Source organism: Ursus arctos, chromosome X (genome assembly GCF_023065955.2).
Source record: "Ursus arctos isolate Adak ecotype North America chromosome X, UrsArc2.0, whole genome shotgun sequence".
Classification (NCBI taxonomy): Eukaryota; Metazoa; Chordata; class Mammalia; order Carnivora; family Ursidae; genus Ursus; species Ursus arctos.
The window spans coordinates 39,588,157-39,603,935 of record NC_079873.1 but is presented as its reverse complement, the minus strand read 5'-3'; the positions used below and the strand labels follow the sequence as shown (position 1 = coordinate 39,603,935).

The following is a 15,779-nucleotide window of genomic DNA, read 5'->3' as shown; positions in this document are numbered from 1 at the left end:
TACTCCCTAAGACACAGGCTCATGATTCTGGCTCTGGTTCGGTGACCTCCTTATCACCACCACCCATCCCCACAAGCGAGACCACAGCTTGCCTTCCCATAGCTCTAAGCTCATGCACACAGCTCCCCGGGCCTGGAGTGTCCAGAATACCCTCTCCCTGCACAATTTCAAACACCCATCCACTGGATATCATAATTTCTATTTTCAGTTAACCTCTATAGAGCAGGGATTGTGTCTTTATTACTGCGATTCCATCCCCTAGCCCAGACCTGGCACAGCTGAGGGTTTACAACTCGGTTGTGTAAACTCTGAGGGAGAAGCGAACAGCCCTTTCACCCCAGGGTCTCTATAATGGCACAGTTGGGTCTGGCACGGGGCAAGCAGCTGCTCTTCAAGCGCAGCTGAATCCTGTCATATTCTCTGAATTGCCTCTTCTCATTGCCCCTCTGCAGACTCCCCCTCCCCATTTACTGGGTAGCCTGTCCTTCCTACAATTCAACAAGAGGCCTCCCTCCCCAGGCCTAGACTGTTTGGTTCCTTACCTTCCAAAGGCCCACCTCTGCACACACCAATGACCCTACCACTTCCCAGAGCAGTTGTATGAATTCTAGTCCTTTTAAGTCTGGCCTGGCAATCCTGCCTCCTTTTGCAAGGTCCTCATTTTCCCAGCCTCCCTTCCTGCCAGAGGAATGGCACTGGAAGTCCGTTGAGTTGTTTGTGGAAGGTTCAGGCCTGTTATAAGGAAATAAGACAGGAAGGATGTCCTGTTTTCCCTGCTTGTTTCCCCATCTCAGGGAACATGGCAGCCATCATGCAATCGTAAGGCTGCAGGCTGAGATATCACCAAAGTGCTTACAGGGGCACCGTGGAATGATTAGAGGTCCTTGGGCCACCACCGCTGGACTTCAGTAACCAGCCTTAAGTTAGGCTTATTACCTGCAGTAGCCATTGCGTCCTTCTCAGTTATCTCACCCACGCCCATGGTTTGTTACTTCCTGGACACCAATAATCCAAACTTCCAGTTCCATCCATTGATGGCCCCACTCCTGAATTTGACCCATTAAAGGATTCCCCTACCTACTCAGTGGTCCAAAATTTACCCTCCTCTCATACTCCAACTGGCCTGCCTCATGGTGTCCAGTTCTGACATGTGGTCATACTGGGCCTCTCCTCCCTACCTCCTGGTCTTATGGGGCCTTCCCAAGTGTCTTGCAAACAAACAGCCCCTCCACATACACCCATCTCCACCATCTGGCTTCGCCATATTCTTGGGTGAATCTTCTCTCTGCTTCTTAGTTCATCCTCTATTCAGCCTGCCCTACCTGCTTCAACTCAATGTTCTACTATTGGCATGTGCAACCCCCCAGATGCCTTTCATAGTCATGCCATGTCCCTAGCCTATCTTAGTGCTCTCCTAGACAATGGGAACCAGTTACGAATTCTCCAAGGTCCCAGGACTCACCTTGGATTGAGCCCACCCCCACCCCTGCAGGGACTTGCAATCAGGTTTTTCACTTTAGACTTTTTTAATATTTCATACAGCGATTATGGTGCATTCAGGAACCCAACCCCCCAAACCCCACTAGGAGGGCCCCCACCCCAGCCCTCCCACCCCATTTGAGGGCCCCAGGTTTAGAGTGGAGGATGGGGAGGTAACCACCCATCTGGGACTGACCCCAGAGACTGTCCCTGCCCTGCCTCACCCTCCCCAGGGGTTTGGGGATAACGCCTGGGCATGGACCCCCATGCACCCCTCTGCCCCTGCTTGTGCACATATACACACTATGGCTCCTTGAAGAGTTGGTCAGTTCCTGGCAGGGCCCTACTCAACAGCACCGAGTGGGACAGGGGCAGGAGGGTTGGGCTAAGGAGACCCTGAGAAGGAAGGAGGCCCCAGCTATGGGACTGCAGGAGGGAAAGAGTGGGGGCCCCCCACCTCGTCCACCTCCCAGAGTCTCCGGTAGTCCCCAGGTCCCCCTGCAGCCGGGGACGGCAGGCGGGGGGGGGGGGGGGGGGTTAGGAAGGCGAATGGTGGAGGCATGCTTTCCTTTAGCCGACCCGGGTCTGGTGATGGTCAGGGTTCCAAATAGGGACTGTGTCCCTGCCTTGGAAAGGCTGGGAGCGGGGCTTCATTGCACAAAATACTGTGGGAGGGCCACACGCAGGGGGTGGGGCCCAGCCAGTCTGTGTACAGAGATATTGCATTTAAAAAATGAAAACCTCATTTAAAATAATTAAAAAACAACAATGAATGAAACAAACAAAAAAAGGCCCACACAACATGAGGCAGGTGGGGCAGGCAGGAAAGCAGGCAGGGAAAGCCTCAGACCCAAGGCATTGCCACATCTTGTTTGAGTCGAGATCCCCAGCCTGGGCTAGCTCCGGACCCCTGGCTGGCCGTGGGGTAGTGGTCCTGGGGGAGGATATGACGGGGAGGGGGGATAGGCCTGGCCTCAGTGTGGGAGGCTGGCACGGCCATGCTGTCCGCCGGCAACTACCGAGACAGAGAGAGACAGACAAACAAGACAAGACAAGACAAACCAGGCAAAGGAGCGATGAGAGCTTTGTTAGCACCCAGCAGACAGGCCAATGGGTGGGTTGACAGGCCAATGGTCGGGTGTTCGGACAGGCAGCAGGGGACATGTGGGTAGGCGAGCATGAGTCAGGCAGGTAGGCAGGCAGCAAGCAAGGAGGATGCAGTTGGGGGCTGCCCTGTGAGGGGAGTGGCATCCCTCCAGCTGCTGCCTGCTGGGGCCTCGGTCTGTGGCTTAGAACTCAGCTTAGAACTCGGTGTCCACCACGCGGAAAGCTGGCCTGCCTGCAGGGGAAAGCAGAGCGGATGGCTGTTGGTGGATAAGCAGGTAGGTGGCTGGGGCAGTGAAGAGGGCAAGGGCCACACCTACCTGAGTCAGGCATTGATGAAGACCGAAGGCTGGCCTCCTTTTGCAGCTGGATCTCCTTTAGTGCAAATATGGAAGTAGCTGTGGGTGGAAGAGAAACAGTGGGAAATGACCCACAGGGCCATCCAGGATCACCTCCCACATGGCCCCATTGGGGAATTACAAAAAGTTGCCTTTTCTTTGAGGGGCCTGACTTTCACCTATCAAATAATCCTTACACACAAACCAGCTACAACGAGGGAATATGGAACATGGACTATTACACGACACCAGGAATTCAGTAATTTTGTCAAGTGTGATAATGGTATTGCAGTCTAGGTGATGAATGGTATTTGGGATTTGATTTAGTTTAATCCGGTGGGGAGATACAGCAAGCAGGCCAATTTTTTTAAGGTATGATGATATTGTTTTTAAGAAATATTTTAGAGATACATGCTGACATTTATAGATGAATGATATATCTGGGATCTGATTCAAAATAATCAGAGGGAGTACAGATAAAACCAGATTGGCCACAAGTTGATCACCTGATGGAGTACTTGGGGACTCATACTATTTGGTCTAACATATAAATACACATAATTGTACCTATTTTTTTAAAGAAAGATCTTATTGGGGTGGGCGCCTGGGTGGCTCATCTGGTTAAGTGTCTGCCTTCGGCTCAGGGGTCCTGCATCAAGCCCCACGTGGGCTCTCTGCTCAGCAAGGAGCCTACTTCTCCCTCTCCCTCCTGCTCCCCCTGCTTGTCCGCGCTGTGTCAAATAAATAAAATCTTTAAAAAAAAATCTTATTGAGAGAGAGACAGAGAGAGGCATATGGGGAGGGGCAGAGAGGGACAGGGAGAGACAAGCAGACTTCACACCGAGACCAATGCAAGGCTCGAACTCATGACACGACACTGAGATCATGACCTGAGCTGAAACCAAGAGTCAGATGCTTAACCAACTGAGCCACCCATGTGCCCTTATTTTTTTAAAGTAATCTCTACACCCAATATGGGACTCGAACTCACAACCCCAGCATCAAGAGTCATAGCTCCACTGACTGAACCACCAGGCGTCCCCAAATATATATCGTTTTTAAGTATCCATATTAAAAAGTTTTTAAAAATCAGGCATAAAGGGGCGCCTGGGTAGTGCAGTCAGTTGAGCGTCAGACTCTTGGTTTTGGCTCAGCGTCCTGAAATTGAGCCCCACATCAGGCTCTGCACTCAGCGTGGAGTCTGCTTAAGACTCTCTGTCCCTCTACTTCTGCCCCTCCCCACTGCATACACTCTAAAACAAATAAAGGGTGCCTGGGTGGCTCAGTCAGTTAAGTGTCCAACTCTTGGTTTTGGCTCAGGTCATGATCTCAGGGTCCTGGGATCAAGCCCCATGTCAGGCTCCATGCTCAGCTGGGAGTCTGCTTGAGGACTTCTCTCCCTATCCCTCTGCCCCTCCCCACCAACTCACACTCTCTCTAAAATAAAGAAATCTTTTTAAAAAAATCAGGTATAAAAAGAGAGCACCCTGTGTGATTACATTTCTATATACTACAAGGATGGGGAAAACTTGTGCTGTTAGAAGTCCAACTAGTGGTAACCCTTGGGAAGGGGCTAGGAATAACTAAAGGAAACAAGAGGGCACCTTCGGGGGTGCTTCTCACATCTTCTTTTCTTTTTTTTAAAGATTTTATTTGTCAGAGAGAGAAAGAGCAAGAGAGCGAGAGAGAGACCGCACACATAAGCAGGGGGAGCAGCAGGGAGAGGGAGAAGCAGACTCCCTGGTGAGCAGGGAGCCCTATACAGGACTCGATCCCAGGACCCTGGGATCATGACCTGAGCCAAAGGCAGACGCTTAACAGACTGAGCCACCCAGGAATCCCTCACATCCTATTTTTTGACCTGTTTGCCTGTCACATGGGTATGTTTAGTTTGCGAAAGTTCATTGTGCTGTATACTTATGATCTGTGCATTTCTTCGTATATATTTTATAAGAAAATGTTTACTAAAAAAGGGAAAGTGATGTTGCATCTATTTTTATGACTGTTTGAAAATTCCCATGAAAGGTAAAAAGGAACCAAAAACCAAATAATTTTTGTAATAAACACATCACATGTCTGAACAAGGGTGTGCCCCCTTAGAGATGACATAGCCAGAGCCCTGCACAACCTGCCCAGTGTCCTATTCTCCACCCCCCACCAGCTTCACTCACTGTCAGGAAGTTTATGGATCCGATCCCCCAGACTGAGGAAGAATGGATGTTTCATGGCGTCCTCTGCGGAGATCCGATTGCGACCTTCAAACTGAGGGGAGGGCAGGGGCGGCGGCGGCAGTGGTGGCGTATTGAACACCTTCAACAGTAGGCCTCTCTTCCTCCCCACCCCAGACTGTACCCCTGGAGCTCCCCCGTTTCCCCACACCTAGAATCCCCTAACCCCCAAGGCTGGCCCAGGAAGGTGGACTCACCTGCAGCAGCTTGGTGAGGAGGTCAGCCCCATCGCTGTCAAGTCTACAGCAAGGACAAGGGGACCTGCTTTAAATTGAGTTTGGGCACTCTTGCCCCTAACACCCACCCACCCACCCACCAGACTCACCGGGGTGCATGGCTCAAAAGGGCCTCGGCTCGATACTTGGGGTAGTTGTATGTCTTGAACTCTTCGTTGGACAGAATGCCTGGCCACGTCTCCTCAGTTGGGGTTCCTGGTGGGGAAGAGTTACCCTAAGCACCCACAGGGCATCTCTAAATGTCCCCACAGCTCCTAGGGCTCATTCCCCCTCACCCAAGATGCGGAAGATGAAGTGCAGCTGTTCCTCCACTGTGGAGCCTGGGAAGAGGGGCCGGCCTGTGGCCATCTCATAGAAGATGCAGCCCACACCCCTAGGCAGGGAGGGCACAGTGAACAGGGAGGCGGTTGGCTGGTTGGCCATTGTGACCAAGCCACCCCCTTCACCACATGGCTCCTGCCACACTTCCACCTGTCCTCACCACATGTCAATCTGGGTAGAGTAGTCCGTGGACCCAAGCAGAATGTCGGGGGGCCGGTACCACAGTGTCACCACCTCATTGGAGTAGGTCTTCGTTGGAATTGACTTAGCTCGGGCCAGGCCTGGGAGGTTGAGAGAAGGGGCAGCTGGAATTGAGGGGGTCCCAGGCAGTCTGGGGGAGAGCACAGTTGGGACTGAGGGAGTCTTAAGCAAAGCCTGGAGAAGCTGAAGGGCACTGAGATTAGGTGGTCATGAGGAAGGGGGAGTATAAGAGGGTAAGGCTGGGGCATCACTGGGAAGAAGGGGGAGGCCAGGGTACCAAAGTCTGCCAGCTTCAGCTCTCCTCTCTCGTTGATGAGCAGGTTTTGGGGCTTGAGGTCTCGGTGTAGCACCTTCTGCCGGTGGCAGTAGGCCAGGCCACGGAGCAGCTGGAACAGGAACAGCTAGGGACCCAGGAAGGGCAGGTGGAGGTCAAAGGGTATCCAGCAGCCTGACCCCCAGCAGACACTGCTCCCCTCCCAAACACAGACACTGAGCCCAGAGCCTTATCTCACGAAAGAGGGCAGGGTCCCAATGCCCTCCAAGGGCTCCCAGCAAAAAAGCCAAACGGGAAAAGTCTGTTTCTGGGAGATTTGTGGGGTGGAGTGGGTGAGTGGGGGCCCCCGTGTGCCCCTGCTTCCTGCCCCACACCCACTTTCACGTTGTGCATGTTGATCACGTTCCCACAGTCATCCAGGTACTGTTTCAGGTCCTTGTCCTGAAGAGAGAAGAGGAGATAGAGGAGAGAAGAGGAGATAGTGGCCATCTCCCCGCCTCCCCCCAGGACCCACTGCCACCCAATCTTACCAGGTACTCAAAGACAAGGGTGAGGGACTTCTCCGTGTGGATGATGTCATGTAGCGTGACGATGTTGGCATGTTTGAGGTCCTTGAGCAGGGACACTGCAGGAAGCATAGGAGTGAGATGGGGGAGTCAGGACCCCACCCTCAGGATAGAGGATAGATGAGGACCAGACAGGGATGAGCCCACAGTTTCTTTCTTTCCCCATGCACTCTGGGGTGGTGGCTCACAGCCACTGGCTCTAGCCCACCCAATGCCAGGAAGGTGTGTCCCTATGTTCCGGATGTGGAAACTAAAGCTCAGAGAAGAGTATGGAGCAAGAACCTGTGATTGCAGCCCCAGGCTTATGTGACATTAGATTTTCACAACCTGTTCTTGATTTATGGAAAGGGGTTTTGCTTCAACCCACAGTAGAGAGGCCCACAGCTTTGTGTGAAATTGAGTTTGCACATAAAATTTCTATGCAATTCAAATTCATTCTGTGTGACAGTCTGACTAGAAACTGTCATGTCAAGGAAACTGGTGAGCACTTTCGTGGGTGCTCTCAGAACCAAAGCAAGCACCCTGCTTTCTAATTCCTTGGCCTCTTCTCCAAATGGGAACAGATTCCTGGTTACCCTGATTATTATCTAGGTATCTGCATGATGGGCACTTTCTCATGAAGCCCAGAGTGTCAGAAGGGAAGTCTCAAAACCCCCAGTCCCTGTTCTCACTATGGAGCGTGTGTGTATGTGCCATGGGGAGAGCCCGGGAAGCCTGGGACAGCCTTCCTAGGTGTTTGTACCTTCCCGGATGGCGGTGCAGGGTGCCCCCTCTTCGTGTTCCAGTCTGATCTCCTTGAGTGCCACAAGGTTGTCTGTGAGCTTGCTTTTGCCTTTGTAGACGGTGGCATAGGTACCCTGGGGTGTGAGGAAGAGTGATGGGAGGGGAGCTGGAGGCTGCAGAAAGTTCTCACAGACCCCATCCCCACCACAGGCCTCATGATTGTCTCTCACCTCACCCAGCTTGTCCAGCTTAATGTAGGTCTCCAGTTTCCCAAAGCCAATCTCAGACTGTGGGGTAAAGGGGCAGGTTGAAGCAGGCTCATGAGAGGGGACTAGGGAAGAGAGAAGTGGGAGGAGGAGAGGACAGAAACAGAAGACGCTCACCAGGCTGACACGGCGGAGGCGGCGGCTGAGGGGCTTGTCGAAGATAGGGCTATTGAGGGTCAGCTTCTCAAGGTAGCCCTCAGGCAGCCGGATGTCGGCTGGTAGTGACAGGCGCTTGTTGATGTCCTAGCAGGCAAGAGAGGGGGGAAACAGGACCATGAGCTCCACCTCCCCTGGCTTAACCCTCTTTTCTAGCCCCACCACCAGCCAGACAGGGGGTTAAGCACCTCAGTGGAGATCTTGCGTGGGGGATGGTTGCGCATGCGCACCCTCACTGGCGACTGCACCTCATCCGAGGACGTGGCTGAAGCCTGGTCACTTTCCCCATCAGACCCCATCTTCAAGTCCTCATGTACAATCTCTGGCAGTGAGGACAGGGGGGAGGAGGGCAGACCAGTTGAGGTCTGGAGCCCCAGGAACCCCCTCCCCAGCATAACACATTCCTTCACCACACATGTACACACAAGCCCCCAGAGCAGCCTGGAGTCCCTCAGGAAGAGAGTGGCAAGGCCCAGGGAGGTTCAGTCAGGCTGGGACGGGTTGAAAAGGGGTGGAGGGGCAATAGTCACCTAGTGGAGCACCCCATTCCAGGGGTGAGCTGAGACTGGTGCTGGCCCAGGGCCAGGAGGCAGGCAGCGGCAGAGTAGCCAAAAGCCCTGGGAAGGCGGGCCCAGGGCAGGCAGGCACCCGTAGGCCTGAGGGGGCCACAGCAGAGTGCAGGAGAAGGGCAAAGGGAAGGTTGGGGCAGCTGCAGCAGGCAGGGCACTCTTCCTCCCCCTGAGGCCTGGGCACAAAGCCAAGGAAAGGGACACAGATGGGCAGATAGAGAGAGGGTGTTGAGAGGATGGCAGGGAGGGGAGAAAAAATGGAGAAAGGAAAACAGAAATAACACAAGTCTAGGGGAACTCGGCTGGGAGGCAGCACCTGGGGACCAGTCTTGGGGGCAAGAGCAGTCAGTAGACCTACCTGGTGCAGAGCTGAGTGGGCCCCGTCCAGAGCGAGGTTCCCCAGGAGCGGCACGAGTGGGTACCTCTCCAAGGTCACTGCCACCGCCACCCCCACTCTCATCCAGGCCTATCTGTTCAGGGGCACCATTGGTCTTGTCCACACCTCGGCCCCCTCGGAGTGTCATCGACAGCTGCCGCTTGATCTTCTTCATCCGATCCATGGCGACCTGAGCAGGAGGGATAGATGGGAATGGGTCCCACGTTAGCACTCGCCTGGCCACCATGGGCCCCCTAAAGCCCAAGACAACTTAGTGAGGCACACTGACATGAACTTGTGTCAGTTCCCACCCAACCACTGCGGAGGCCTGGAGCCACTCGGGATTCCCGGAAACCTGGCACAGATGGGGACCCTTGTCAGTGCCTGCCCACCTACAGCCAGTCCCTGGGGACCCTAGTCCTAAGTAGCGCACCTGGGTGTTGAGGCCTGGGTGGCTGGCTGAGGGCAAAGGCCCAACTGGTGGACTGTCGGCATCTATGGGGGCAGCCTCACTGCGGGAACAAAGGCCTCTACAGCAGGCATTCTCAGGTGCAGCGGTGGTGATGGTCCCAGCTGTGGGTGGGGCGAGGGGCTCGCCCAGGACCGAGGGGCCGCCAATACGGCCCCAGGCTCGCCCATAGAATGGCATGTTCCACTGGCACCAGCCCCACATCACCCCCAACTGCCAAGGCAGAATGTTCCCCACAACCACAAGGACCCGCCCGCCTTCCCCAGCAACCATTGTCACAGTGAGTGGACTACCCCACTGGTCTACTCAAGTGAGGGGTGCACAGAGAGGGGAGTCCTGCCCAGACCCAACCACTGGGTAGGTTGGGGGGGGGGATCTCAAGAGATGCCAGCTGTCCTGAGGGCTGCTGGAAAGTTTCAATCAGGTTGGGACCCTATGGGTCCCACTCAAGATTTTTATAAGCCAGGCCTACCCTCATTTCTCCTCTACTTGAGAGTGCACATCTCCCTTATCACCCCCCAAAAATGTCTCAGTGCTCAAGGGTGGCCCACAAGGTCTTACCCTTTTCACCCCTTATTATCTCTCTGGCCTCACCTTCCCCTCAACCATTGCTGGTGGCTGATCTGCAACCACACCCAGCAGTCCCACCTCAGGACCTTTGCACTGGCCGTTCCTGGTACGTGGAATACCCTTCCCCCATATTTCAAAATAGCTCACTCCCTCACCCCCTTCGGACCCTTGCTCAAATATCACCTTTTTCATGGATAAACCCTCCACAAAAAACCCTATTTAAAATCTCAACCACACTGAGCTCCCCCTCACTTTGCCAAATTATCCCCCCAGCTCTTATCACCTCCTCAGAAATGATACCATCTACTTATTGGTTTCTATATTCTTAACTGTCTGTCTCCTCACCGCCATAACTAGAAGATCAGCTCCGCCAGGGTAGATTTCTGTCTGTTTAGGTCACGGCTATATCCTGAGGACCTGGAACAGTGACTGACACAGAGTAGATGCTCAAAAAGTGCTTATGGCAGAAATTAATGAATCAGGGGGCTGAGGGCCTAACACCAATCTCTACCAGGATGGACAGGGTAAGTCTGCTACTCGTGAACAACTCCAGAAAAGGTGGCCCAGGGACACTGGCATCGGCAGGAAGATGACCTAGATGGGGCTGCTGGAAGGAACAGGGCCACCAAAAGGCTTAGGCTGGCCTTCTTCTGCTTCCTCCTGGGCTCCAGGCCAGCAAGGAGGGGGAAAGACCTGGCCTAGGAACCATCTGGACTCACAGCAGGGCCTAAGATGGCCCTGGGCCCAAGGGAAGTGGAGCTAGATAGGAGGTGGGAGGATGAGGCTGGGGCTGGATTCGAGGAGAGAAGTGGGTCATCTGTTACCTTGAAATCAGGTGCTTACCCCACTGGTCCCTACACCCTGGTTCTACTTACCTGGCCTCACCACTCCCAGGAGGAGTAGAGGGGCCAGCCTAGCAGAAAGACCCCAGTAAAGAGGATGAGGTCCATTCAGAGAACCCAGGATAACAACAAAAATCCTGACCCAGTAGTCCAAACACAGGACCTGAAGCTGAAGAAGAAGCATGGTCAGCCCCAAAGGCAGTCTTGCATCCATGGTACGAATACCCAGTCGGCTCTGCCTGTTGTGGCAGGGAATGGGGCATCTGGGGGGCGGTAAGTAGGGCTGGATGGAAGATGAGGAGGGAGCCAGAAGGAGCCAGGGTCCATGACCTCTAACTGGAAACTCCAAGGGCTGGACATGTTCCAGAGTTCAGTTTTTTGGGGATTTTAGGAAGACAGGATACAAAATCTGTGTATCACGCAACATTCCCAGCAGGGGTGCCCTGGGCAGACCTTTGTGAACAGAGACACTTGAACATTAATATGCAATAAAACTTTTAAATATTATTATTTCCATTTTCTGAGCTTTTTAGATTTCAGAATCGGGAAGGAGGGAACAAGAAACTGGATACACAACTGCACTCAAAAAAAGGGCATATGTCCTTCCTGACCCCCGAGGACATACACCCATCCTCAGAATACTCTCACACCAAGGGCACTCATCACCTCACACCACACTGTCCACTGAGGACACAGTCATCACACTCTAGTCATCACAATCATCACACAACTCCCACCAAGGACACACCCTCCTCATCCTGTCCAGACCCCCATAAGCACACACTGGCCCCTCAAGAAGGCCTCTCTGCATTTTAACTACCAGTACCTGCAATTTCCCCATTTATTTCTAATCCCCATCAGCATAGGAAGCCCCAACAGAGCAGAGAACTCTGTTTGCACAGGCTCGGGCCCCTCTAAGTTAACTCTCACCACCACATTCTTAGGCGCCTCCCAGGCCCAGCTGCCTATCAGCTTCTCCAAAGCACTCATCCCTATTAACACGCTGTTCCCCGTGCATGATTCTGACCCCTATTAACATGCACTTGGGACCCTCTGCAGCTGACCCAAATTAGCACTCACTGGACCTTCACACTGCCCTGAATCTAATTAACACAAAGTGAAACTTGCCAATCCCTGACCTGACTGTTTTTGCCCACGCTCAGACCCTTCCACAGCTATAACCACCGTTAAACCCATATTCTGGTCCTCTCACTACCCTGTCCCCACCACCTCCCATCAGAGCAAGCTGGACCTTCACTTCACCCTGACCTCTATCAGCACACACTGGGCCTCGCACACTGCCTCCCCATTAGCACACCCTGAACCCTTACTCAGCCCCATTCCCCAGGGACACACAAACACAGTGTTCTATAATGGCCTGACCCTCATTAGCGCACACAGGTCTTCATTCAGCCTGGAGCCCCATTAGCACACACTTCAGCCTTCCATGGTTCTGAATCCACTTTATCACACCTAGACCTTCACGTATTCCTGTCCTTTCTCTCTGCTTCAACTCCTCCACACCTATAATGCCTGTTGGTTCACACCTGAATCCCTTCACAACCCTGATCCTCCTTACCGCACCCCCTGGAACCTCAACACACCCCAGTCCCCCGTGGACACAAGCACACACTGTCTTCACAATGTTCTGACGCTCACTAGCATTTTCCAGACCCCATACTGCTCTGACTCTTCCCCCCAATGGCACACATTTAAGCACCTCCAAGGCTTTAAACCCACACCAATGGTCACTAGAGTTTCATATATAACTGTCCCTTGTCGCATCCTGGAGTCTCACATCCCCTGTCCTCATGGACATGGACACACACACACACACACTGACCTCACACCATCTTGATCCTTAATATACTGAACCTCTTACGGTGCTAAGACATTTCCCTCACCACTGTGCCCTCCCACCCCATATAACTCCTGGTACCCAGCAGCACAGGCTCAGGTCTTCCACCACTCTGTCTCCATCAGCATATCCTGGGCCTCACTCTACCCAGACCTTTATTAACACATACATGTACCCTCTACACCTAAGACCCCCATTAGCACACTCTCAACACTCCAGTTCTTCCACTACCCTGACCTCCATGAGCACTCTCTGGACCCCCGCACGCTGCAGTCCCTCACGGACAAATACACACTATTAACACCAACCTGACGCTCCGTACCACACACAGGGTTTCAGAGCCCTGATCCTATTAGCATACCTTCTGCTATCTCTACCACCTTATTCCCCATTAACACACACGGGGTCTCTCCACATCTATAACCCCGTTTGCATACCTCAGCATTCCTCTGACATGCTCTCCCCTATCACACACCGTCCGGGCCCTTCACTGCCTCGCCCGCCCGTTAGCACACGCTGGGCCTCAAGCCCTACACAGCGGTAAGACTTATTATCACATGCTCCGACCCCTCCACAGCTCAGGCCTTTAGCAAACCTCGAGCCTTTCACCACCCACTTCCACAACCTCTGGTCCTTTGATCACCCTGCTCCCCATTAGCACCCACAGGACTGCCCATCCCGTTTCCAGACCCGGCCCAGGGCGGGGCCAAGGTCAGGGAGGCCCCGAATGACCCCCGCCCCGGTGCACTCTGGGAAATTCGCTGGGGGAGGGGGCACATGCCAGCGGTGCAGCCCAGACCCCTGGGCACCGCCCGGGGTCTGGGTTGGTTCTGCAAGAGGAAGGGCAGCCCCCCACCCCACGTCTCGGGGACGCGCTCACCGGCGGGGGCGCGCGAGCAACCTCAGCGCCGCGGGGCCGGCGCGGCGGCGCCTGGGGCGGCGGCCCGGGCTGAGGCCGCGCGACCTCCTTCTCCTCCTGTTCGCCGCAGGCGCCCGTCCCAGTAGTCTTCGGCCATGGCTGCTGGGCCCGGGCCGCCGCCGGCTGAGGAGGAGGAGGCGGCGGCGGCGGCGGCGGTTGAGGCGGCGGCGGCGTCCCGCTCAGCCGGCCATGAGCTTGGCCGCTGCGGGCGATGCCCCCGGGCTCGCTGGTGCCCACTCGAATCCGAGAGCTCACGGCGGCTCGCGGCTCAGAGCCGACTGCTTGCGGAGACGCGGCGGATCCCAGGGCCGAACACCCAACGGCCCAACCGCCGCGCGCGCCGCGCTCCGCGCATGCGCACGCACGCGCCGAAAAGGCTGAAGTGGGAAGGAGGGGACTCACCTCGGACTGCATGTACCAAAAGACCCGTCCGCAGCGGGAGGGGGCGCGGCCATTGCGCGCCCACCGGGGAATGTGGCGCCAGCCCTGGAACGGCGCCAGGGGGAAGTGTAGAGGTTGCTTAGTACTCAGTTCCGATCTTGCTAGAAGTTTGCTAGCGCCGAAGTGGGCAGCAGCCAGTAACCAGCGTGCCGGTCACCACTCGGTCCCCCTACGTGGTCTCGCTTGGTACATCCCCATGGTGGCAAACGGGACTTTTGCAAGGAGGAAAAAGACAGATGAAGCAGTCAGTCTGAGTCCCTTGAGGTGCCTCAGAAGGCAGGAATTTTAAAGGTTCGCGAGAAGATGACTTTTCTAGGAGAGGCGGCCTGGAGAATCATTGGCCTTTACCACCTTAGATAGGACAGAGTCTAGCCCCGCCCAGCTCCCCCCCCTCCGCTAGCTCATTCCCACTGTGAACGTGTGCGGCCCCGCCCTTTGAGGTTGTCGCCCAGCCAATCGGATTTGCCCCCTGGGGTGAGGCAGCGCAAGAATGAAGGGCGTGGCTGAGCTGAAGAGGCGTGATTTCACTGCCCCCCGAACCACGCCTCTGCCGGGTTTTCATTGGCTTTCAGCACTGGGGGTGGGCTCTTCTTTTTGTTCTGAGCGCCTCTTTCACTATAGGCCGAATATTCCGCAAGATGATTGGTCAAAAGAGGGTTCAATCGTCTTTCGTCCCGCCTCTAACCCCTCCCATTCCCCCCCCCTTCAGCAAGACTCACGGGGTGGAGCCTAGGCTGAGAAAAGAGGAAAGGCGGACCTTTAGAGGGGAGGGTGCATTACTGCGCATGCTCGGGACTTCAGGTCGGAAGCAGACCTCTTTTTCTGCCTCACGCGAGCCTTTGCGTTTGCACCCTGAATTGGGTTTTCTTGCCTGCCACCTCTCATCTACGTCTTGCCTGCCAGAGCCCCGCCCGTGGCTCTCCCCAGGTCTGCGGTTTTCGGTTTTATTTATTGCGCGCCTGTTGTGTGTCAAGCACTGCCAGCACCCCTAATTCCTCACTCTATGCCTGGAAAACTCCTACCCTATCAACAAGCCCAGCTCAAATGGCGGCAGCTTTTGGCAGGCCTTCTGGGACATCTTTACACTGCACCCCAGTCCAAAGCCAACTTCCCCGCCTCTTCTGGGCTTCCTTTTATGGCAGCCTTGATCACACCGGTTAGAGTTTTAAGTAAAGTTCATACTAGCGAGGATTTACCAGCGCATGATGGGAGTGGAAATACTTGACAAAGACAGAAGTCCACCGCGGGCTAGACCATCAGGTCCATCACTTCTCTGACCTCATTCTCATTTCCTACCTTTCTTCCTCTCACTCCACTCCAGATGCATTTGTTCCCTTCAAGCTGTTTCTGAATAAAGCAGGGCCAATCCAGCTTCGGGGACTTTGCACTTGCTGTTCCCTTTGCCTGGAATATTCTTCTAGATACCCACATACTTCATCCCTTCACGTGCTTTCAAGTCCTTGCTTCAATGTCACCTTCATGAAGGCTTCCCTGAATACCCTATTTAAAAATGCCTACCTGCACCCCCATCATTCGAGACCCCCAGACCTGGCCCTGCAGACCTTTTGAATGACACCAGTCAACTTCTTACAATTTACTTGTGTTTGTCTATTCTGGGTCTCACCCTAGCAGAACATAAGCCCCCGTCAACACACACCCACACACACCCCTCAAGGCGGGGATTCTTTTTTTTTTTTTTTTTTTTGATCCATTGCTGTCTCCAATGCCTAGAATATTGTGTCTGGCCCATAGCAAGCACTCCATAAACATTGTGGCAAATGTTTGATGGCAAATGGCTCTAGGCCAAGACAAGAGACAACTGTGTACCACCATTTCCTTTGTG

The 15,779-nt window shown here is 54.3% G+C and overlaps 1 protein-coding gene across 14 annotated transcripts; it reads right to left on the bottom strand.

The window, feature by feature from the left end:
* Positions 1–226: 226 nt before the first annotated feature.
* CDK16 (cyclin dependent kinase 16) lies at positions 227–14,308 on the bottom strand. Of its 14 annotated transcripts, none has more exons than XM_057311119.1 (17): positions 13,457–13,855; positions 10,222–10,305; positions 8,820–9,027; positions 8,081–8,214; positions 7,854–7,979; positions 7,701–7,757; positions 7,490–7,604; positions 6,712–6,806; positions 6,560–6,622; positions 6,185–6,308; positions 5,867–5,987; positions 5,661–5,758; positions 5,475–5,580; positions 5,347–5,410; positions 5,093–5,183; positions 2,904–2,981; positions 227–732 (listed from the first exon to the last, which is right to left on the bottom strand). In XM_057311119.1, the coding sequence occupies exons 2-17, from the start codon at positions 10,225–10,227 to the stop codon at positions 617–619; spliced, it is 1,602 nt and encodes a 533-aa protein (XP_057167102.1). In that variant the 5' UTR covers positions 10,228–10,305; positions 13,457–13,855; the 3' UTR covers positions 227–616. The 14 variants fall into 14 exon arrangements, with proteins under 14 accessions (XP_057167102.1, XP_044245319.1, XP_044245314.3 ...); XM_057311125.1 differs by lacking the exon at positions 227–732 and adding an exon at positions 1,508–2,818 and having other exon boundaries at positions 5,347–5,389; positions 13,457–13,854; XM_044389384.3 differs by lacking the exon at positions 10,222–10,305.
* Positions 14,309–15,779: the final 1,471 nt, after the last annotated feature.

Coding starts and splice junctions, on each gene's coding strand:
- CDK16 (XM_057311114.1), bottom strand. Junction 6,309..6,559: donor TCAACATGCACAACGTGAAA/GTGGGTGTGGGG, acceptor CTGGGTCCCTAG/CTGTTCCTGTTCCAGCTGCT. Junction 5,581..5,660: donor CTTCATCTTCCGCATCTTGG/GTGAGGGGGAAT, acceptor CTTCCCCACCAG/GAACCCCAACTGAGGAGACG.